The sequence below is a fragment of the Pelodiscus sinensis genome, chromosome W (assembly GCF_052426305.1).
Source record: "Pelodiscus sinensis isolate ZL-2025 chromosome W, ASM5242630v1, whole genome shotgun sequence".
NCBI classification, from domain to species: Eukaryota; Metazoa; Chordata; order Testudines; family Trionychidae; genus Pelodiscus; species Pelodiscus sinensis.
This window is the reverse complement of record NC_143084.1, coordinates 6,563,349-6,587,528: the sequence shown is the minus strand read 5'-3', so window position 1 is coordinate 6,587,528 and position 24,180 is coordinate 6,563,349. Positions and strand designations below refer to the sequence as shown.

The window sequence follows — 24,180 nt, the reverse complement described above, 5'->3', positions numbered from 1 at the left end:
GCTGGCAAGTTTTTGCGGAAGTTTTTGCAGAAAAAAAGCACCTGCTTTTGCGGAAAAACTTGCCAGTCTACATGCAGCCACAGTGTTTATGTTCCTTTCTATCTTCCTCACTAGGATTCGACTTCCACTTTTTAAAAGATGTCTTTTTATCTCTCACTGCTTCTTTTACATGGTTGTTAAGCCACGGTGGCTCTTTTTTAGTTCTTTTATTGTGCTTTTTATTTTGGGGTATCCATTTAAGTTGGGCCTCTATTATGGTGTCTTTGAAAAGTGTCCATGCAGCTTGCAGGGATTTTACTTTAGTCACTGTACCTCTTAATTTCTGTTTAACCTCCTCATTTTTGGATAGTTCCCCTTTCTGAAATTAAATGCCACAGTGTTGGGCTGCTGAGGTGTTCTTCCCACCACAGGAATGTTACATGTTATTATATTATGGTCACTATTTCCATGCGGTCCTGTTATAGTTACCTCTTGGACCAGATCCTGCGCTCCACTCAGAACTAAATCGAGAATTGCCTCTCCCCTTGTGGGTTACTCTACCAGCTGCTGCAAGAAGCAGTCATTTAAGTTATCGAGAAATTTTGTCTCTGCATTTCATCCTGAGGTGACATGTACCCAGTCAATATGGGGATAATTGAAATCCCCACTATTATTGAGTTTTTTATTTTGATAGCCTCTCTAATCTCCCTTAGCATTTCATAATCACTTTACTGTCCTGGTCAGGTGGTTGATAATAGATCCCTACTGTTATATTCTTATTAGAGCAGGGAATTACTATCCATAGCGATTATATGGAACGTATTGATTCATTTAAGATTTTTACTTCATTTGATTCTACATTTTCTTTCACATACAGTGCCACTCCGCCCCTACCCCGCACGACCTGTTCTGTCCTTCCGATACATTTTGTACGCCGGAATGATTGTGTCCCATTGCTTGTCCTCACTCCACCAGGTTTCTGTGATACCCATTATCAGTATCCTCCATTAACACGAGGTACTCTAGTTCACCCATCTTATTTTTTAGACTTCTAGAATTTGTGTACAAGCACTTTAAAAACGTGTCACTGTTTATTTGTCTGCCCTTTTCTCATATGTCAGATTCTTTTTTAGGTGAATGTTTTTCATCTGATCTGGCTCATACTTTATCCTCTTCCATCCTCTCCTCCTGACTAAAACCTAGAGACTCTCTATCAATAGACTCTCCTCTAAGAGACGTCTCTGTCCAATCCACGTGCTCCTCTGCATCAATCAGCTTTCCCCCATCTCTTAGTTTAAAAACTGCTCTGCGACCTTTTTAATGTTAAGTGCCAGCAGTCTGGGTCCATTTTGGTTTAGGTGGAGCCCATCCTTCCTGTATAGGCTCCCCCTATCCCAAAAGTTTCCCCAGTTCCTTATAAAGCTAAACCCCTCCTCCCTACACCATCTCATCGACGCATTGAGACTCCGAAGCTCTGCCTGCCTACCTGGCCCTGTGTGGGGAACTGGAAGCATTTCTGAGACTGCCACCATAGAGGTCCTGGATTTCAATCTCTTTCCTAGCAGCCTAAATTTGACCTCCAGAACCTCTCTCCTACCCTTCCCTACGTCATTGGTACCTACATGTACCACGACCACCGGCTCCTCCCCAGCACTACACATAAGTCTATCTAGATGCCTCGAGAGATCCACAACCTTCACACCAGGCAGGCAAGTGACCATACGGTTCTCCCGGTCATCGCAAACCCAGCTATCTATGTTTCTAATGGTCGAATCTCCCATTACTAACACCTGCCTTTTCCTAATGACTGGAGTTCCCTCCCCCGGAGAGGTAACGTGAGTGCGAGAGGATATCCCAACATCTGGAAGGAGGGTCCCAACTATGGGAAGGTTTCCCTCTGCTCCCGTTGACTGCTGTCCTTCCCTGAGCCTTTCATCTTCCTTAACAGTGCAGGGGCTGTCTGACTGGAGGTGGGACAATTCTACAGTGACCCAGAAAGCCTCATCAACGTACCTCTCTGCCTCCCTCAGCTCCTCCAGTTCAGCCACCCTGGCCGCCGAAGCCTGTACGCGGTCTCTGAGGGCCAGGAGCTCCTTGCACCAAATGCACACATACGCCACCCACCCATAGGGCAGGTAATCATACATGCTACACTGGATGCAGTGAACAGGATAGCCCTCACTCTACTGCTGGGCTTCTGCCTGCATTCTCTCCTACAGCTACCTAGGTTATTGATAGGGTTTTTATTTAAACCAGGAAGGTTTGGTTATAGTTTAGTTTAAAGGTTTTAAAGAATGGCAAGTGTATCTCACCCCCTTTCCCCCCTCCCTCTCGAAACTCCCAGGCCTTCCTGATAGTCCTACCCCCTGACTAAGGCTCAGCCAATGAACAGAGGCTTCTAGATTTTAAACTGTGTTTAGAAGCATACAGGTTCCAATTGCCGGCCACAGCACACGGTCCTTTAAAACACACACACACAAACACAAGCTCAGCACACAGCAAGTAACCCCCAAACACAAACACACACTACCGACAGCCACTTACCTCAAAGGTCCTTGTGATGGGCTGGACTAGACCCCAGCACCTCCTACAGGAGGCTAGCGGCCTTGCTGCACCCCATCCCAGGAGGAGGAGTGGAGAAGAGGTCCTCTGGGCACTATAGAATGGCTGTCTCTTTGGCAGCCAATCAGGCCCCAGCAGAGGGGTATAAAAGAAGCTGCAGGGCTGGGGCCTGGCAGTTCCCTTCAGGAGCTTGACCCAGCCAGGTCTATACCCTGACTGGGAGATCAGCACTACAGCTAGCTCCTAGTGTGAGCTGAACCTAGATCTGGGTAAGACCCAGACGCAGTGGCCAAAGACCAGCCACAAGCAGATACTTACTAGCACCGTGGACAGGGCTAGTCAGGCCCTGGTTCCAAGACTTTGAGGGCAACTGGACAACCAGGCAAGGACCCTGCACGGTGCCACTTGGCCGCAGTGGAGCACTCACCAGCAGGTGGACCCATTACAGTCCCGTATTTGCTCCTCCTTCACCTGGAGAACTTTCTCTCGAAACTCCCTGGGTACGTCTACACTACAACGTTAATTCGAACTAAGCTAATTTGAACTAACGGATCTACACTAAAAAACTAGTTCGAATTGGCGTTTTGCTAATTCGAACTAGCATGTCCACATTAAGTGGACCCTGAACCGGGGTTAAGGATGGCCGGAAGCAGTGCCGGCAGGGCATCAGAGGAGGACTTAGAGCGTGGAGATGCTGTCTCAGGCTAGCCGAAGGCTGCGCTTCAAGGGTCCTGACCCCCACCCCGGACAGACAGTTCTCAGGGGTGCCCCGCTTGCAAAGCAGTCCTGGCTTGGAGTGCCCAGAGTACCCACACTGGGCACATCACAGCACTCGGCCATCAGACCGGCTGCACTTGCCGCAGGCTGCCATCTGGGGAGAGGGGGCAATCGGGGGGCTGCAGGAGAGGTTCCACCCCAAAAGCCCGCAGAAACAGCCCAGTCCTCCCCATCGGGGGCTCGTACCCCATTCCTCCCTCACCTCCTTCCACTTACCCTTCCCTAGCCCCTTTTCTTGATGTACAAAATAAAGGAAAATTGTGTTCAAAAATGGAATCTGTCTTTATTGAACAAAACTGGGGGAGACTGGGAAAAGGAGGTGGGAGAGGGGAAGAGAGAGGCTGGGAGAGGGGAGGGCAACTAAAATGATCAGGGGTTGGGAACAGGTCCCATATGAAGAGAGGCTAAAGAGACTGGGACTTTTCAGCTTAGAAAAGAGGAGACGGAGGGGGGACAGGATAGAGGTCTCTAAAAGCAGGAGTTGGGTGGAGAGGGTGAATACAGAAAAGTTCTTCATTAGTTCCCATAAAGAAGGACTAGAGGACACCAAAGGAAAGGAATGGGTAGCAGGCTTCAAACTAGTAACAGAAAGTTCTTCTTCACAAAGCAAAGAGTCAACCTGTGGAACTCCTTGCTGCAGGAGGCTGTGAAGGCTAGAACTAGAACAGAGTTTAAAGGGAAGTGAGATCAAGTCATGGAGGTTGGGTCCATGGAGTGGTATTAGCCAGGGGGTAGGAGTGGTGTCCCTGCCCAAAGTTTGTGGAAGGCTGGAGAGGGATGGCACGAGACAAATGGCTTGGTCACTGTCTTCGGTCCATCCCCTCCAGGGTCCCTAGGGTTGGCCGCTGTCGGCAGACAGGCTACTGGGCTAGATGGACCTTTGGTCTGACCCAGGACGGCCATTGTAAGCTCTGGGCTCAGGGTCGGGGGTCTCAGTGGACCACCTTGATTTTCATGCACACCTGCTCCTGGGTGGCCAGGGTGGCAGCTCTCCTGCCCTAGCCGGCCACTTTCCTGTGCCTAGTGCGGAGATCGTGGACAAGGTCCACGATGTCCGCACTAGCCCAGGCGGGTGCCCGCCTCTTGCGGTCCCGGGCAAGCTCCCGGGAGCCGCCAGCCTGGTCCCGGGAAGAGGGGGAGGGCTGTGGGGCATCGAGTGGCTGGCTCGAGCCGTGCCAGGTGCAGGGCTGCTGGCTGGGTTCTGGCAGGCTTGCACCTGGCACGGGCACCGTAGCCAGCCCGTGCCCCTTTAAGGGGTCCGGGGCCGGGAGGGGGGCAGACGAGTTTCCCTGGTGTTGGCCAGAGTGGCCACCAGGGAAACCTGGGGAGGGCTAGCCTCCCACTAGTTCGAATTAAGGGTCTACACAGCCCTTAATTCGAACTAGTAAGTTCGAACTAGGCTTAATCCTCGTGGAATGAGGATTACCTAGTTCGAACTAAGCGCTCCGTTAGTTCAATTTAAATTCGAACTAACGGAGCACTAGTGTAGCGCCTATGAAAGTTAGTTCGAACTAACGTCTGTTAGTTCGAACTAACTTTGTAGTGTAGACATACCCTCTGTTCATAAAGCTCCCTGGTCGCTGACTCTCTGCTTTATTAAGCGCTGGCCTTCCTGATCGCCCCGCCCCCTGACTAAGGCTCAGCCAGTGAAAAGAGACTTCTAGATTTCAAACCTTGTTTGGAAGCTCACAGCTTCCAACTGCCGGCCACAGCACATGGTCCTTCAAAACACACACACACACACACACAAGCTCAGCACATAGCAAGTAACCCACAAACACAAACACACACTACAGACAGGACTTAGCCAACCATGTGAGACAAGCTAAGAAGGTGGGAATGGTCACCCGCAGCAGGGCTAAGCAGGCCTCCACATCTAACTCTGTTCTTCAGCCTTCTGCAGGGGCCCAGTCTGTATCCCCAGATACCCCAGGGCTGGAGACCCAGATGGAGATGGTAGAGCCAGACCCCAAACCAGCAACTACAGCAACAACAATGTATCCAGTTCCTGAAATCCAGGTGGAACCAGCCCAAGAGCTGGAACAGGTGGAATAGCCAGTGCCAGGATCAGAACCAGCAGCAGAGGGCACCACAGAGCCTGCAGCAGCAACTGCACCTGCACAAAAGAGGCACCACCGGAGCCTGCAATGCAACTCAGTGCACCAGCAGAGAGTGGTTCACAGCCAGCAGAGGCACCCACATCACCTGCATTGCTTTCAGAATAAGCAACCCCAAGTATACAACCCAGCAGGGACCTGATGTCTCCAGACCCAAGGGAGCAGTTCCAGGCAGAGCAGGAAGCAGATGAGAACCTCAAGGGAGCTTGGATGGTGGCTCGGAGCGAGCCACTGCCTCTCAGCTCTGCTAAAAGGTCCAGGTTTGTGGTAGAAAGAGAACTTTTATACTAAGAGACTCTTTCTGGTGGGTGCAAGGAGGACTGCGCCCACCAGAAACAGCTGGTAGTTCCAACTAAGTACCGGGAAAAGCTCTTGAGCTTAGCCCATGATCACCCTACTGGCCATGCTGGGGTGAACAGAACCAAAGACCAGTTGGGAAAGTCATTCCACTGGTAGTGGATGGGCAAGGAAGTGTCTAGGTATGTCCAGTCTTGTGAGGTGTGCCAGCGAGTGGCAAAGCCCCAAGACCGGGTCAAGGCACCTCTCCAGCCACTCCCCATAACAGAGGTTCCATTCCAGCATGTGGCTGTGAATATTCTTGGTCCTTTCCCTAAAAGGGACACCCAGAGGAAAACAATCTATACCAACTTTCATGGATTTTGCTACCCAACAGCCTGAAGCAGTAGCTCTAGGGAACACCACGGCCAAGAGCTTGTGCCAGGCACTAACTGATATTTGTGCCAGGGTAGGTTGGCCCTCCAAGATCCTTACGGATTCAGAGACTAACTTCCAGGCAGGGACCATGGAACATCTTTGGGTAGCTCATGAGTCGAACCACTTGGTTGCCACCCCTTACCACCACCAGACAAATGGCCTGGTGGAGAGATTTAATGGAACTTTGGGAGCTATGATACACAGATTCGTAAATGAACACTCCAATGGTTGGGACCTGGTGTTGCAGCAGTTAGTGTTTGCCTACAGAGATGTACCCCATCCCTGTTTGGGATTCTCTCCCTTTGAACTTGTTTATGGACATGAGGTTAAAGGGGCCATTGCAATTAGTGAAGCAGCAATGGGAAGGGGCTACCCCTTCTTCAGGAACTAACACTATGGATTTTGTAGGCACCTTGCAAAACACCATCAGACTCTTTAGCCCTTGTTCAACAAAACTTGCAGAATGCTCTGCAAGAGCAGAAGGGCTGGTATGATGAACATGCCAGAAAGCAGTCCTTCAGGGTAAGTGAGCAAGTCATGGTCTTGAAGGCACTCCCAGGCCAATAACATGGAGGCATCCTGGGACAGACCGTTCATGGTCCGAGAGCGCATAAGAACAGTTAATTACCGCATAGCATTCCCAGACCCTAACCTTAAGCCTAAGGTATATCATGTTAATTCTCTAAAGCCCTTTTATTCCCGAGAATTCAATGTTCTTCAGTTCACAGCCCATGAGAGAGATGACGCCGAGTGGCCTGAAGGAGCCTACTATGATGGGAAAGGTAAGTGTGGCATCCAAGAGGTAAACGTCTCCATGAGCCTTGGCCATGAGCAGTGTCAGAAGATCCAGGAGCTGTGCACCAGCTTTGCACCAATGTTTTCAGCCACCCCAGGACAGACTGCATGGGCTTACCGTTCCATTGACACAGGTGCAAACAGAGCCCAACCTTACTGGATGGCTCCTTAAGCCAAAGTTGCGATAGAGAAGGTGATCAAGGACATGCTAGAGATGGGTGTAACTTTCCCCTCTGAAAGTGCATGGGCCTCTCTGGTGGTCCTAGCCTCCAAACCGGATGGAGAAATCTGCTTTTGCATGGACTACCATAAGCTGGATGCTGTAACTTGCTCAGACAACTATCCAATGCCACACACAAATGAGCTACTGGAGAAACTGGGACGTGCCAAGTTTATCTCCACCCTAGACTTAACCAATGGATACTGGCAAATACCTCTGGATGATTACACATGTGGGGCTGTATGAATTTCATGTCCCCACTTTTGGACTACACAATGCACCTGCAATCTTCCAAAGACTTGTAGATAATCTGCTAGCAGGATATGGTGAATTTGCAGTGGCCTATCTGGACGATGTGTCTGTATTCTCTGATTCATGGGCAGAACACCTAGAACACCTCCAAGCTGTCTTCCAGCGCATAAGGGAGGGCCAGCTGACTGTTGAGGCTAGGAAGCGTCAAATAGGCCTAAACCTGGGACATCAGGTGGGTCAAGGGACTATCAACCCTGTACAGGCTAAAGTAGAGGCTATCCAAAACTGGCCTGTCCTTAAGTAAAAAAAACCAGGTCCAATCCTTCTTAGGCTTAGCAGGATATTACAGGAGATTTGTACCACAATAGTCAGATGGTTGCTTTTTTCTGGTCAGGTCAGTGGAGCAGCAAAGCACAGTTAAGTGGACTTCTCTTATAGCTGACCCTGTCCTAAGGGCCCCAGACTACAACAAACCCTTCGTCACCATGGACACGTCAGAGTGTTGTGTGGGGGCAGTTTTGATGGAAACAGGGCCAGATCAACAATTCCACCCTGTTGTGTTCCTCAGTAAAAAAACTCTAGGAGAGGGAAAGCCACTGGTCTGTCTCTGAGAAGGAATGCTATGCCATTGTATACGCTTTAGAGAAGCTACAACCATATATTTGGGGAAGACACATCTGCAGACTGATCATTCTGCTCTGCAGTGGCTTCACACAGACAGAGACACTAACAAGAAACTCCTTCAGTGGAGTTTGGCTCGCCAAGATTTTGACTTACAACACATCTCAGGAGATTCTAACAAAATGGCTGGTGCAGTCTCCTGTCAAAGTTTCCCATACTAAGGCTACATCTAAACTGCAGGCTTCTTTCGGAAGAAAATTTTCTGGAAGAGATCTTCTAAAAAAAACTTCTTCCGAAAGAGGTATCAGAGGTGTTAGTCTGCTCCAATAAATCTGTTAGTCTATAAGGTGCCACAGGACTTCTCGTTGTTCTTCCGAGAGAGCACGTCCACACAGCAAAAGCGCATTGAAAAAGCTATCTGCTTTTTCAAAAGATAGCGTCCATTCAGTGTGGACATTTATTTTACATGTAAGCTGTGATTACTATGGACGGAGTGGCCACCAGGGCACCTGTGCTTTTTCCTCTTTCTGTTTCTTTCGAAAGAACTCTCTTCCCAGTCCACACACGCCTTTTTCTGAAAGAGCTCTTTCAGAAAACGGCTTCTTCCTTATAGACAGAGGTTTACCAATGTCGGAAAACCCCCTCTGTTCTTTTGATTTTTTTGTCGAAAGAACACGATTGCAGTGTGGAAGTAAGTGAAGTTTTTTCGGAAAAATTACCATTTTTCTGAAAAAAAAACTCTGTAGTGTAGACATAGCTTAAGCCAGTTAAAACTCTCCCTGTATCTAAGTCATATTCCATGCATGTGGGGGATCTTGTTTAGTTCTTTGTATATTCTGTAGTGAATTTAGTGTGTGCATCTATTGTGACAAAACTCCTATGAAAACTCAGTGGGTCCTACACTTCCTGGTGGATTTTGCTTGCCTCAGAGGCTTACAGCAGCCCACAGTTTTAGGCACCAGGCCTAGGGCTCTAGTTTGCTGAACTCTTCTCATCATTGGCCCCGAGTGGAAATGGGGAGGTGGGTGTTGGGGGGAAGCTGGGGCCAACGCTCTACTCTGGGTTCCAGCCCAGGGCCCTGTAATAACAGCTGCCTGTGTGAATCTCTGGCACCTACTATAAGACAGCTCCAAGACCCCGGGTTACTTCCCCAGCACCTTCCTTCTCTCTGGTTCGTCCTCCTAGTGTTCAGTTGTTGTCTCCTTCCCTCCTACTCCCAGCAGTGCCCGCCTCCATCCTCTCAGCTACACGTGCGCCCCAACTGTAGGCAAGCTCCTTTGATAGCCAGTCTCAAGTGGTTTTCCTTAATTAACCCCAGGGCTATGTCTAGACTGGTGCGATCTTGCGCCAGAAGTATGCAAATGAGGCTAAGCGTGGAATATCGCCGAGCCTCATTTGCATATCTAACGAGCCTCCATTTTTGCGGAAGAGGCTCTTGCGCCAGAAGGAGCTGTCTACACTGCCCCTTCTTGCGCAAGAAAAACCCTCTTGCGCAAGAAGGGGCAGTGTAGACAGCTCCTTCTGGCGCAAGAGCCTCTTCCGCAAAAATGGAGGCTCGTTAGATATGCAAATGAGGTACGGCTATATTCCATGCTTAGCCTCATTTGCATACTTCTGGCACAAGATCGCACCAGTCTAGACATAGCCCAGGTGTCCTAATCAGCCCAGGCTGGCCTGACTCTGCAGGCCTGGTCAATTAGCCCCAGGTGTTCCACAGCCCCGATTGCCTCTGCTGGTTCTAAACCAGCCCCTCCCTGTTACTCTGGGAACAGAGATCTCTTCAGTCTTAGGTTAATGTTCCACCTTTCCACCCCTTGTCTCTCTCTGACCTGACCCTGTCACAGTCTCTACTCTGCTCCCCCCTGCACCCCTTTCTTCTCAAGGAGGGGTGTGCTGCTACTGCTGTGGCAGGCAGGCCTTGGCTGCCTCCATTCTGGGCCAGGACCCCTCTTCTTCTCTCCGCCTGCTTTGTTTGCAGGCAGCTTCCTCCCCCCTCACTACACCTCAGCTGGCTGTAGGAGCTGCTGGGTGTGTAATGGTGGGTGGGAGGCCTCTGCTGCCCTGCTCCTGGATGAGGGAGGAGGAGCAGCACCCCCTTTATCATCTTCTTGGGGAACTACCTGGCTCCTTTTATCACTGCTGCAGGCCTGGACTTCACTTTTCCTACTGCTGCTGCTCCCTCTGGGGCAGAGGCGGTAAGGGGGCTACTTTAGAGCATCTCCTGGGATTTTTCTTTCCTCCCCACAACTTGCTGTGTGGTGGTGAGCAGCAGGGAGTTTGTAAGGGGATGTCAAGGGGTGCGGTCAGGGGGTGTCTTATCCCTGGCTGCCCCTCGAGTCTAGCCCCTTTAAGGGTGATATTGATGTAGAAATCCAGCATCGTCTGAGCTGTGCCAGTAGTCTTTGCTCGTTTATGGCACAGGGTTTTTGAAGTTCATGACATTCAGACAGACACCAAACTTCTTGTCTGTCAAACCGTCTTTCTCCCAACACTATTGTATGGGTCTAAAACCTGGACAACCTACAGACATCACTTGAAAGTCCTTGAGAGTTTGTGATGGACCCCCCCCCCCCACCATGCTTTATGAAATGGACTTATGGACAAAAATATACATAACTCAAAGATGCGTTGGGCAAATTATCTCATGTAATCCATCAATCTTCCTGTCTTAATCTGATGGATCTGTTTATCTTATCTAGGTGTATAGATCATTCTTGTGTGTAAAGTTAGACATATGGAGTGTGGAATGCTTTATGGATTTTAAATGTGTAAATGAAAGCCATCAAGGGTGATTCCACTGCTGGGAGGGCTCAATGTCTGGGCAATCATATGCAAATTGACTTTTGTCCTTAGGTCTTAGCAGTGGTTGGTGGGGACGGGCCAGGTGACTCCCCATGCAAAAAGGGAATCTTTAAAAACAATAGGAAAGTAGGAGTGCAGGTCTTTTGGCTGGCTGGTGTGGCACACCCAAAGGAGGGAATCAGAGACCCCAGGGAAAAGGAGACTTCCCTGGTTTGGAAGGCTGGGCCAGGAAAAAAACAGTTTTAGGGTGAGTTTGTAGTAAGTTTGTAATAAGTTTGTACTGAAGTTTTAGTGTTGAAGTAGCTAAGCGTTTTCTGTTATTTTCAGTTTGCAATCTACTTTGCTCTGCCTGTTTTCACTTGTAACCCCCAAGGAGATGACCTAGACTCCCGGGGCGTTGTCTGCTGGCAGCTCAGGGACAGGCACTCTGAGTTTGCCTTGGCTCCCCCTCCCTACCAGGGACAGAGTCTTCCTAGCAACCCATGGGGAGTGAGATGCCCCTCCCAGGGAGTTCAGGAGGGGAAGGAGGGGCCATTGTTGGGGGAGTCTGGAGCCAGCCAGGGCAAGGGGAGGACTGGCTGGGTGGGAGCTGGTAAGCCCCAGGCCTCCATGCAGGTTCCCCCTGAGAACTAGTCTCTAGGGACCTGAAGGCAGGATCCCTCAGCTGGGTTTATGTCTCCACTGTTGATTCCCAGTTTGTGGAGTTTGCTGGGAGGCTTCCCCAGCCAGGCTGAGTTGGCTCCAGCTCCCTGGGTGAGAGAGTCACTGCATGGTCAGCTCTGCTCTGTCTGCTGGTTTGGGGCTGCTGCCTGCTATGTGGGTCTGAATGCTGGTGCAGTTGTGTGGCCTGCACCTTGAGCCCTGCACTCCTTCGTGGTGAGGGGAAATTCTGGGACCAAAGCAGCCTGATTCCTGCCTGAAGAGGATCCCTGCGAGAAGAGAGCAGCCCCTCTGCAATGACTGAGTCATCTCTCAACCTGAGGCTCATTCATGGAGTGTGTGAGTGCACCAATTTTTAGTTAGTAAGTCAGGGAATTTGTTTGGGGATTTTATTACCTGCTGCATATTAAACCTGTGGAGGGATTTACTGCCTTCTCCCATGTGTGAGTCCTTTGGGCTGTACTGGACCTAGTCAGCCCCACTGCTAAACCACTGCAGAGAAGAAATTTGTGGTCAAAAGTCATCAAGAGCCCCAACAAAGTACGTGTACCAACAGGACACTGACCTTACAGTTGCTGGGCACTGGTGAACCTAAAGATAGTGTTTTACCCTGTTTTGTTATATTTGTCTCCTGTTTAATATAATTATGTTTATTATAGTGTATGTGTTTGTGCTATTTTCTGGGAGTCTCCAACTATCTGGCAAATACATGGGGATTATCCTGGGCAAGAATTTTCCTCCCAAGCTGCCCTGGTGACCCTGCCAGGAAGGAGTGAGGGTGGTGGAGGCACCGCCAAATAAATCCATCGGAAAAAATAAAGTTGAGTGGGTGGCGGGATCCAGAAGAACCCAGACCTGTCCATCAAAACCTGTAAGGAGATTGGCTTTAAAGAAGGTAACCAGGTGGAGAGGGGGCGCTACACACTTATCTGAGTGATTGGGCAACAAAATGGCAAATGAAATTTAATGTGGATAAGTGTAAAGTAATGCACATCGGGAAAAATAACCCCAACTATATGTACAATATGATGGGGGCTAATTTGGCTACGACAAATCAGGAAAGAGATCTTGGAGTTATCGTGGACAGTTCTCTGAAAACTTCCACACAGTGTGCAGCGGCGGTCAAAAAGGCAAATAGGATGCTAGGAATTATTAGGAAAGGGATAGAAAATAAGACCCAGAATATTTTAGGGTATGTCTACACTACCCCGCTAGTTCGAACTAGCGGGGGTAATGTAGTCATCCGCACTTGCAAATGAAGCCCGGGATTTGAATTTCCCGGGCTTCATTTGCATGAAGCCGGCCGGCGCCATTTTTAAATGCCGGCTAGTTCAGACTCCGTGCCGTGCGGCTACACGCGGCACGGACTAGCTAGTTCGGATTAGGCTTCCTAATCCGAACTAGCTGTACACCTCGTTCCACGCGGAAGTGAAATGGGCGTTCGAAATAAAGCCCTAGTTCGAACTAACTGTCAAACCTCATTGCAGGAGGAATAACAGGTAGTTCGAACTACGACTTTATTTCGAACGCCCGTTTCACTGCTGCGTGTAGACGCGGGCAGTTACTTCAGGCTTGTAAATTTCAAAAATGGCGCCTGGCTGGGAAGATGCAAATCAAGCGTGGGATATTTAAATCCCGGGCTTGATTTGCAATTCCGAATGCCTACATTTGCAGCCCTAGTTCGAATTAGGCTACAAGTGTAGACATACCCCTAATGACTAACATGACTCACTCCAAACTTCCTGTCCTATTACTGACTTGCCAAAGCAATTTGTTTGCTACTCCCTACCCAACATGTGGATATTTTACGTATGTCACAATGGGTTGAATTCTTTTGTTTTAGTCATCATTATATTTCTTCCTCTGCTTTTTTACTTTAGTCTGCTGTTCTCTTTCCAGAGAATGCATCTAGTCCAGCTAAACTGTCCTTTCAGTAGCAGATTATATTATTAAACTATTAAAATGCCCATCCTTGTAGCATCTAGCCACCAGTCTGATTTATGATGTAATACCCATAAGAGTTCCAAAGTGTCCTAAAAAAGCGGCGAGGAGTCCTGTGGCACCTTATAGACTAACTGAAGTGTTAGTCTATAAGGGTATGTCTACACTACCCCGCTAGTTCGAACTAGGTGTACCGGTAGTTCGGAATAGGAAGCCTAGTCCGAACTACCTAGTTCGAGCCCCGTGTAGCCGCGCTGCACGGGGTTCGAACCAGCGGGGTTTTAAAAATGGCGGCTCCCCGCTTATGCAAATGAAGCCCGGGAAATTCAAATCCCGGGCTTCATTTGCAAGTGCGGTATGCCTACATTACCCCGCTAGTTCGAACTAGGAGGGTAGTGTAGACATACCCTAAGTGTTTCATAGCCAGGCATAGAGCAAGGAAGAAATCATTACAGCATGGAGAACATGAAACTTTGATCTAATATACGACAGCCATGCTGGTTCCAAAGTTAACATTTCAATCAGTAAAATACCCCTTTTGGATTCTGGTAAACATTTCTTTAGTTAGCAGAAAGAGAAGTAAAATTTATTACTACAACTGAGTTCAAGACCACTGTCTGATGTTGCGTCTTACATGTGTTTTCCCACGTATCTGTTTTCTTCAAATTAATGACAAGTTATGATTTTAGCAGCCTCTGCAAACTTGTTGGATGATTAACTGGGGGCGAATAACAAGATTATAATCATCTGCATAAAGCAACTCATATATAACTTTAACAGTAACTTTTGTGGAAGATTTAGGTATGCTGAGGTTGAAGAGCTTGACAGGAGTTAGAAATTTAATAAAATGTCCTAATTTTACATCTCTGTTGGTACAGTCAATCACTGCTAAAAGAAGAGTTTGAAGAGATTCTATGCCAAAATTCATCCTTGCTTGATTTCATTTGCTTTTACAAATTGATCTAATCAACTGCTATCCTCAGAGGTGCTATCCAGTATTCCAATACGCAACTCATAGTCTGCACATATTTCTCCAGACAGCCATAATAGCCTTATTTTTGCCTACTTACAGGATATTAAGTAGTGTATACTCTTTCCTACACATGAAAATAGAGTTCTCATTAGAAGAGCATCACTTTAAAAGAGCTTAAAACCACTTCTTTTTTCCTAAGGGAAAACAAGGCATCTAAGTAAAAATATGAACCAAAATCTGATTCTGAGACTGTCAGGGCTGATCCCCACTCTGGCACTCCAAGGGTATGTCTACACTAGCTCGTTAATTTGAGCTAGGTAGGCAAATCAGGCAACCGGAGTTGCAAATGAAGCCCGGGATTTAAATATCCCGGGCTTTATTTGTATGTTCCCGTCTGGCCGCCATTTTTAAATCCCCCTTAGTTCGAATGAACTGCCCGCGGCTACATGCGGCAGTTTAAAGTTAATCCGAATTAAGTCCTTAGTTCGGATTAACTGTTACTCCTCGTGGAATGAGGTGTAACAGTTAATCTGAACTAAGGACTTAGTTCGGATTAACTTTAAACTGCCGCGTGTAGTTGGTTCGAACTAAGGGGGATTTAAAAATGGCCTCTTAGTCTGAGGCATGCAGACAGACACACAGACAGACCTGCTGTTACCTTCCAGGACACAAGAATCAAATCATCACCTTAAAATAGTGATTTTTATTACAAAACAAAAGATACACTCAATAAAGCATACTTGACTGCTAGGTGTTACAGAGCAACTAAGAAAAAATTAAAACACAGAGAAAATCTCTGGGAACAATTCTTAGATGGTGAATGGGGGGAGGGGAGGGGAGGGGAGGCATCGATTCACACAGAGCAGTTCAAACCAAACCACAAATTAAAGAAAAATACCCTGAGCACAACTAGAGTCACTTTTTTCCCTTTATGTACTCACAATCCCATGTTGGTTCAGTCCACTTCCATGCCCCGAATTCCTTTGAGGCATGGTAGTCCTGCCTGGATTTAAATCATTCTGTGTGTCTCAACTCCTGGCTTAACTTCCCCACAAAAAGAAAGCAGGCAAGGTATCTTATACAATTGACGGAGAATTTAATCCGAGGGTTCGGATGGGGGCCCAAACCCCCTACCAAATCAATTCCAGACACCCTTCTTAAGCAACCAGCTTTATTCAGGAATGCATTCCAGGGCAAAAATCTCCAGGATACTCAGGAAAAAAGTTCCTGCAAAGTTTCTGCAACTGCCCAAACAAAAGGCAAGGTCTTTTGGACTATCTTACATGGTAATTACCCCTCTTTCACTGACCACTTACAATTGCATGCATATACAGGTCATGCCCCTTTGCACCAAATTCCCTCCAATCATTATTTGTCCCCTCACAGTCCTTTTGCAGCCGTAACAACAGGTTCAAACCAGTTTCACCTGTCCCCTCCTTTTGTATACCTGTGTTCAAGCACGTACCTCTTTACAAAGACCAGACTTAACACCCAGGTCACAGCAGGGGTCATACTGACAACAGTTGAGTTTATCCTTCACAATTCAAATTTCAGCACTGTATCCCCATTGGTTCTTCTGGCTCCCTGCCAACAACCTTGCTAGCTACCTGAGTTTAACCCCTTAGTCACCAGGTGCTGGTCAGCACTCCTCCTATCCATCACAGAGATGGAATCAGAGATTTAAGAAAATAGTAACAAGAGAGCCAGGATTTTATTATTCATTTTTTAAAATAAGGATTTAGCTCCAGTCACTACAGCATCAGCAGCAACTAACGAGGCCTGTAGGTCTCAATTGAAAACACTGAAGGAGCTGCCATGGAGGACAAAATAAGGTCCCTAAAAACGGCTAGGCTGACCGTTGATAGGAAAATCTGAAGATGAACTGATGTTTAAAACCCTATAGCAGGAGTTCTCCAGCTGGGGGTGAGGTTAGGTCACCTCAGGGAGTCTAGATGTTATTATATGGGGGGTCACAAACTATCAGCCTCCACCCTAAAGCCCCTTTGCATCCAACGTTTATAATGGTATTAAACATATAAAAAGTGTTTTTAATTTATAAGGGGGTCACACTCAGAGGCTTGCTATATGAAAGGAATCATTAGTCCAAAAGTTTGAGAACCGCTATGTGATGGGGCATCTGCCCTGCACTGGCCCTTTAAGGGTAAAACCCAGCCCTGGGAGAAACCTGAGAGCAAAGCCCGCAGCTGAGGCAGATACAGGCAATTAGGGCCCAGCTGGGGGCTGTATAAATAAGGGCTCCCTGAGGAAGGAAGGGAGACACACTGTCAAAAACAGGAGTGCTGACCAGCACCCAGTGACTAAGGGGTTAACTCAGGTACCTAGCCGGAGGGTTTCAAACTGGCAAAGAGGGGTTTTTATCTCTCTTCTATGTTTGAGAGGCAGAGTAGTTTCTCACAACTATTGAGGGAGATGGGAGATGCTTCTCTCTCCAAGAACGGACTTGTTAAAATGCGTAAGTAGGGAAAAGTTTAGATAGTCTGTCAGGGTTTATTGTTTACCTTGTTTGGGGGTTTGGAAATCATGTCTGAGCTGGCTAATTGTTTCTCTCTTTTGTAACGAAGGATTACAGCCCAGGGACTTTCCCTGAGCATCTATATCAAATGGTGGCTCTTTCCATTTAGCTGATTTACTATGCTTGCAACTGTAGCTTTGTTTTGGTGATAAAATATTTTTTTAAATTCTAATTAACTGGTATTGGTTGATTCTTGTGTCCTGGAAGGTCTGTCTGTGGGTATCTGCAGGCCTCTGACTGAGGGGCCAGCTACCAGAGACTGCAGCTTGTTTTTCTCTTCTCTTTTTCAAGCTCTTTTGGGGGGAAAAAGAGCTTGGGGTGCCCTGGGGTTGGTTTCAACCGTCCACTCATTTGTTTTTTTGGGGGGGATCAAAAGCACTTGATGGTGGCAGCAGGTTCCCCAAAATCTGCATATTAGGATTCTGGGGGGAAGTTTTTGTACCAGAGCCTATAGAGACAAGGCTTTGGAGGCTCTTGCGGGCCCCCAACTTCTGCATTCATAGTGCCAGAGTGGGGAACAGCCGTGACACACACTCTTGCTCTGGCTGGGGAGCAGGAGGGACCTGGCTGCCAGGGAAGCTGAGGTAAGGGGCTAGATGAAGACTGGCAGTGGGCCACTGAGGCAAGGAGGGCATAGGGGGTTGGGGGTTCCCAGAGGGGGAGAACCCCAGAGTGCAGAGACATGGGGAGACACCAACCAGAAGGGGGCACTCCAGCACCAAGAAGCTAATTCCCAGAGCGACCAGCAGGAGGCACCCCAGTAGTGAGTCACACCATATTACACGCTGCCATATCATTGTGGGTGATACTGTACCCAAATACTTTCAGGATCAAAAGTAAGCAATCAGGATTAAAGAACCACTTTAATTTTAGGACTAGGTCCCTCTTTTTTTAAAAAAACAAAACAGGCAGAGAACTTCAATACCTCATATTTTAATCAACATTTAAAAACATGAAGGAAAATTCCTAAATCAGTATCCACTTTTTTTAGATGCTGGGAGCAAGATGGAAGCTTTGTGAAGAAAGGGCATTTAATATTTTCTTCTCATATTGGAGCGTGAAATAATTATAAGGCTTTGAGTTTCAATGAGCAATGACCACAAGAAGCAGATGTGATCAAGTCCTAAACACCAGAAGCAAAAGGAATACTATTTTTTATATATATCTCCAGAACTGGAATTACTGCTTCTCAGGAAATGTTTGACATTCAAAAATATCTGAATTTTTTCCACAAAATGTTTATATTGAAAAACTGCATGCAGCAAAAATAATAAATTAATCATAATAATTGTTGTTATTATTATTAAGTGACACAGCAAAAGCCTCATGAAACAATCCAAACAAAGACAAGGCAACAATACAAACCAATACATCTTCACAGCTATGATAGGGGAAACAAAATATTGAGCAAACTGCAGTTAGAGAAAGAATACGTTTGGAGAATAGGTCTTACTGAGCTTGCACAGGGGCTTGTAACATGAGTGGTGTAGCAGTTCCTTTACTTACATGTTTCTCTGTGTAAAAAGACTGCTATTTGCTGCCAGCTTATTAGCCTCAGACAATTCCACTATTCTCTGTTCCAATGACCTAATCTTCGAATCCATGGCATTGATCATCTGAAACAGAACAGTCTGCCTTTGAGATCATAAGACAAAAGTTAGTGACTACAGCAAGGGGGCATTTTAAAAAATCACTTCTAGAAACAAGGTATCAGATGGAGTGAACAAGAAAACAAAAAAGCAATCATGTATTCAAATGTTACATCAACTTATAATTGCTTTCCAGTCTTTTCCACATCAAGAGCAAGGAGCTCCTATGTTTACCATGTACTGGACTGCCAGGAAGTAACATACGCGGCATGGATGACTTTCTTGAAGATATCATGAATTAAAAGAACAGCTAACAAACAAACAAAAGAAAACCCTCCACACAAACACACACCCTCTCCATATACCCCCAAAAGCCTCCAGCAACAACAGATCTTTATTTTAGAAACATCTCTGGGTAAGAGACTTAAAATGACTACTCTTATACAAGGGCGCCATTTCGGGCGCATACTGGGGCTGTAGCCATGGCTAGCTTTTCATCCTGTTGCCCGGACGCTAAGGGAGTGAGGGTAAAGTAGTTGCATTCTGTGCACGCATCACACACCTGGCTGGTGAGCTCCCTTCACTAGCCAGGTGTGAGGGGCAAGCACAGAATGCAAGCACTTTCCCCTCACTCCATTAGCTCCCAGGGAACAGGATGAAAAGCTAGCCACGGCCCAGAGCCCATGGCTGCTGCCCCCCCACAGACTCCTGAAATGGTGCCCTTGCTCTTAAAAGTATTCAGTTTCTGATTTACACCTACCGCCTTCTGATCAGCCAGAATTTTGCATTTCTCACGTGCTTCTTGTTCATGTCTTCGCAGCATATTCTCAAGCACTTCCTTATCAACAAGATCTTTTTTCATCTGAGCATCTAGCACCTAAAGTAAACAAAACACATTCTCACTTTGAACCTGTTTCATTAGCCAAAGGGCAGTCAGAAAGAAAGCCACTAGGGAAGAGTTACATTTGATGAAGGGGCTTGGCCACTTCCTAAGGCACTGGTGTCCAACCTTTTTGACCACAAGATGACTTTTTCAATTTAAGTGCAATGTAAGATCTACCTCAAACTCAAATACCCTTCCACCACTTCCTTCCCGCCCCTTCTTTGAAGCCCTGCCCCTACTCCACCCCTTCTTGGAGGCTTCACCCTGCTCACTACATCCTCTTCCTGCCCGAACCTCATTCTCTTTCACCAGGCTGGGGTAGGGAGTTAGGGTGCAGGCTCTGGTCTTCAGCCAAGGGGTTTGGAGTGTGGGAGGGGCTCCAGGCTTAGCCCAGGGTGGGATTGGGGTGCGAGATCTGGGAAAGAGTTTGCGTGCAGGGAGACTCATGTCTGGGGCAGGAGGTTGGGTGCAGGAGGAGGTCCAGGGCTGAGACAGAGGTTCAGGAAGCAGGCTCTGGCTGGGCACCATTTAACTGAGATGGCTTCCAGGTGGTGGAGCAGTGGGGTTAAGGCAGGCTTGCTCCTGACCCGGCCCTGCACCACCCCTGAAAGCAGCTGGCATGTACAGCCATGGTGCCATGTGCTGCCCCTCATCTACAGGCACTGAGCCCACAGCTTCTACTGGCCACAGTTTCCTGTTACTGATCAGTGGGAGCTGCAGGAGTGGTGTCTGTAGGCAAGGACAGCATGTGGAGCCCCCCTGCTCTGCCTCTCTCAGGGTATGTCTACACTACAGCGCTAATTCGAACTAAGCTAATTCGAATTAGTGCATCTAGACCTAAAAACTAGTTCGAATTAGCGTTTTGCTAATTCGAACTAGCATGTCCACACAGAGTGGATCCTGACGAGAGGTTAAGGATGGCCAGAAGCAGTGCCGGCAGGGCATCAGAGTAGGACTTAGACCGTGGAGCTGCTGTCTCAGGCTAGCCGAGGGCTGTGCTTAAAGAGACCCGACCCCCACCCCAGACAGACAGTTCTCAGGGGTGCCCCGCTTGCAAAGCAGTCCTGGCTTGGAGTGCCCGAAGTACCCACACTGGACACATCACAGCACTCGGCCATCAGCCCGGCTGCACTTGCCGCAGGCTGCCATCTGGGGAGAGGGGGCAATCGGGGGGCTGCAGGAGAGGTTCTACCCCCAGAAGCCCGCAGAGCCAGCCCAGTCCTCCCCATCGGGGGCTCGTGCCCCATTCCTCCCTCACCTCCTTCCACTTACCCCTCCTTAGCCCCCCTTCCTGATGTACAAAATAAAGGACAATTGTGTTCAAAAATAGAATCTCTCTTTATTGAACAAAACTGGGGGAGACTGGGAAAAGGAGGTGGGAGAGGGGAAGAGAGAGGGTGGGAGAGGGGAGGGCAACTACAATGATGAGCGGTTTGGAACAGGTCCCATATGAAGAGAGGCTAAAGAGACTGGGACTTTTCAGCTTAGAAAAGAGGAGATGGAGGGGGGATATGATAGAGGTCTATAAAAGCAGGAGTGGGGTGGAGAGGGTGCATAGAGAAAAGTTCTTCATTAGTTCCCATCATAGAAGGACTAGAAGACACTAAAGGAAAGGAAAGGGTAGCAGGCTTCAAACTAGTAACAGAAAGTTCTTCTTCACAAAGCAAATAGTCAACCTGTGGAACTCCTTGTTGCAGGAGGCTGTGAAGGCTAGAACTAAAACAGAGTTTAAAGGGAAGTGAGATCAAGTCATGGAGGTTGGGTCCATGGAGTGCTATTAGCCAGGGGGTAGGAGTGGTGTCCCTGCCCAAAGTTTGTGGAAGGCTGGAGAGGGATGGCACGAGACAAATGGCTTGGTCACTGTCTTCGGTTCATCCCCTCCAGGGTCCCTAGGGTTGGCCGCTGTCGGCAGACAGGCTACTGGGCTAGATGGAACTTTGGTCTGACCCAGGACGGCCATTCTAAGCTCAGGGCTCAGGGTCGGGGGTCTCAGTGGACCCCCTTGAATTTCATGCACACCTGCTCCTGGGTGGCCAGGCTGGCAGCTCTCCTGCCCTAGATGGCCACTTTCCTGTGCCTAGTGCGGAGGTCGTGGATGAGGTCCACGATGTCTGCACTGGACCAGGCGGGTGCCCACCTCTTGCGGTCCCGGGCAAGCTCCCGGGAGCCGCCAGCCTGGTCCCGGGAAGAGGCAGATGGCTGGGGGGCATCGGGTGGCTGGCTTGAGCCGTGCCAGGTGCAGGGTCTGCTAGCTGGGTGCTGGCAGGCTTGCACCTGGCACGGTCACTGTACCCAGCCCATGCCCCTCTAAGGGGTCCGGGGCCGGGAGGGGGGCAGACAAGTTTCCCTGGTGTTGGCCAGAGTGGCCACCAGGGAAAGCTGGGGAGGGCTAGCCTCCCACTAGTTCGAATTAAGGGGCTACACACCCCTTAATTCGAACTAGCTAGTTCGAACTAGGCTTAATCCTCGTAGAATGAGGATTACCTAGTTCGAACTAAGCGCTCCGCTAGTTCGATTTAAATTCGAACTAGCGGAGCGCTAGTGTAGCGCCTATCAAAGTTAATTCGAACTAACATCCGTTAGTTCGATTAACTTTGTAGTGTAGACATACCCTCAGGGGCTGCAGGGACACGCCAGCCACTTCCAGGAGCAGCAATTACCATAGAGATAATTAATTCAGACATGACAAGTTAGGCATGTTAGAACTCACTACTCAAATAATTACATTTAAGCATAAGAGTGAAATGAAAGTTATGAAATGCACAGACCAGTCACAAACCAAACTAACCCACTTTGCCAGCAGTAAAAGTAGTAACAACCAGCCCCCATGTGTGTGTAGGGTCAGGAGCTGAGAGTGAGGGACAGTGAGTGTTTGTGAGAATAACAGACACACACAGGGTGTGAGAGTGACAGAGATTTGCATTGCCAAGCTCCCTCCATCCCCTTCTCCCTGTGTGGAGATAGGGTACAGGAATGGGGGGAGGGGGGACACCCTGACATCAGTGCCCCCCTTCTCCATCCCACTCCCTGCCAGGGCCAGCTCTAGGTTTTTTGCCACCCCAAGAAAAAAAAATTGTAGTGGCCCCCCCCTTTTTTTTGTTGGCTTTTACACGTTTGCACTTTGCAATGGTTTTTTTGTTTTTGTTTTTGTTTTTGTTTTTCTCCCGGCATTTTAGCCCTATAAATAGCAAATATAATTTTAATTATTTTTTTCCATAAAGACAAAGGTGTTTCAAGTAAACTCCCCCTCCCCTTTCACTCGCTGCTGGGTCACAACAGCCTTTTCCCTGCCCTGTCCAGCCCCTCCCTATGGACAAGCACCCCTCACCCTGACCCACGGGGGAGCAGGGTGCAGGGACAGCGCAGAGCCAGAGGGGCATGGGGAACAGGGGGAGCAGGGTTCACCGTGGGGAATGGGAGGTACAGAGCCAGAGGGGCACGGGGGAAGCAGGGGAACTGAGATGCTGGGGTGCGCAAAGCCAGAGGGGTGCAGGGAACAGTGTGGGGGGTACAGGGGTGGAGTGCAGAATGGGAGGCACAGAGCCAGAGGGATGCAGGGATGGGGGGAGCAAGGTTCAGGGGAAGCATGGGGAATGGGATGTGGGGAACGGGAGGGGCAGAGGGATCAGGGTCCAGGAGCAGTGCAGGGAATGGGGGGCACAGACCCAGAGGGGCTCAGGGAAAAGGGGCTGTGGAGTGCAGAGGGGGCACAGAGCCAGAGGGGCACGGGGTGCAGGGGCGGCGCAGGGAATGGTGGCACAGAGCCAGAGAGTCGCAGGGAACAGGGAGAGCAAGGGGACCGGGGAGCAGGGCGCAGGGGTGGCAGAGGGAACAGGCGGCATGGAGCCAGAGGGGCACGGGGCAGAGTGGGCGCAGCCAGCCGGGCGGCCGGCAGGGAGCGGTCTCTCCCCAGTGAAGGGAGCTGGGGCCGTGGCAGGACTGGAGCTTGTGGGGCCGTGCCATGCTCTGCAGCCAGCTCCCGGGGACACGCAGCCAGAGCCAAGCTCCTGTGGCCCTTTAAAATTGCTGGGCAGGGCAGGGTGGGGCAGGGCATTGCCAGGGGTGGCTGCTTACCTGGAAATGCTGCCCCTGGAAATGTGCCGCCCCAAGCACGTGCTTGATTTGCTGGTGCCTAGAGCCGGCCCTGCTCCCTGCACAGCAAGCAGGAGGCTCCTGGGGGGAGGCAGCTCCAAGGCAGAGGGCAGGAGCAACAGGACAGTAGCGGGAAGGGCAACTGAAGTGACAGCGCTTGGTAGCTTCCTGGCCAAACCAGTCAAGATCACCAGTCAGAGGCTCCAAGATCTGCTGGTAGATCCCCATCTACTGGTTGGTGACCACTGTTCTAAGGAAAACTAGATGGGATGGCAGGAAGTGCCTAGGGCAGCAAGCTTCAAAGGGAGTGCTCAGCTGTCTGTAAAAGTTGAGTTTACATGAATAATAGGAGTTATTGGAAAGACTATGGGTTATTTTTTTAAACAGTCTTTCATAATTAGTGCTCATGCAATATGCCAGTTGGACATACAGGGAAAATTAATTCCTCTATCCACAAAGTAAGTATGGGACAGGAAAGTGGCAATGTATGCTCCCTTTCATTACCTCACTGATGTTTCTCAATAATGACCAGTAAGAACCACGTGTAGGTGTGATAGAGCAATTCCACCTCCATGATTACTTTAATCCTTTGCATCTCTGCTGACACACATAACAAGGGTGCTAAGTAAGGTGTCAACCTGCGAGATACCAATATTTGTTTGCTAAGAAG

The 24,180-nt window shown here is 48.8% G+C and overlaps 1 protein-coding gene across 1 annotated transcript in view; it reads right to left on the bottom strand.

The window, feature by feature from the left end:
- LOC102451575 (citron rho-interacting kinase-like) overlaps positions 1 to 24,180 on the bottom strand; it is a 353,172-nt gene that overhangs the window by 223,506 nt on the left and 105,486 nt on the right. The window contains 2 exon segments of the mRNA XM_075897800.2: positions 18,453 to 18,562; positions 19,296 to 19,412. Coding sequence (XP_075753915.2) covers positions 18,453 to 18,562; positions 19,296 to 19,412 — 227 coding nt within the window.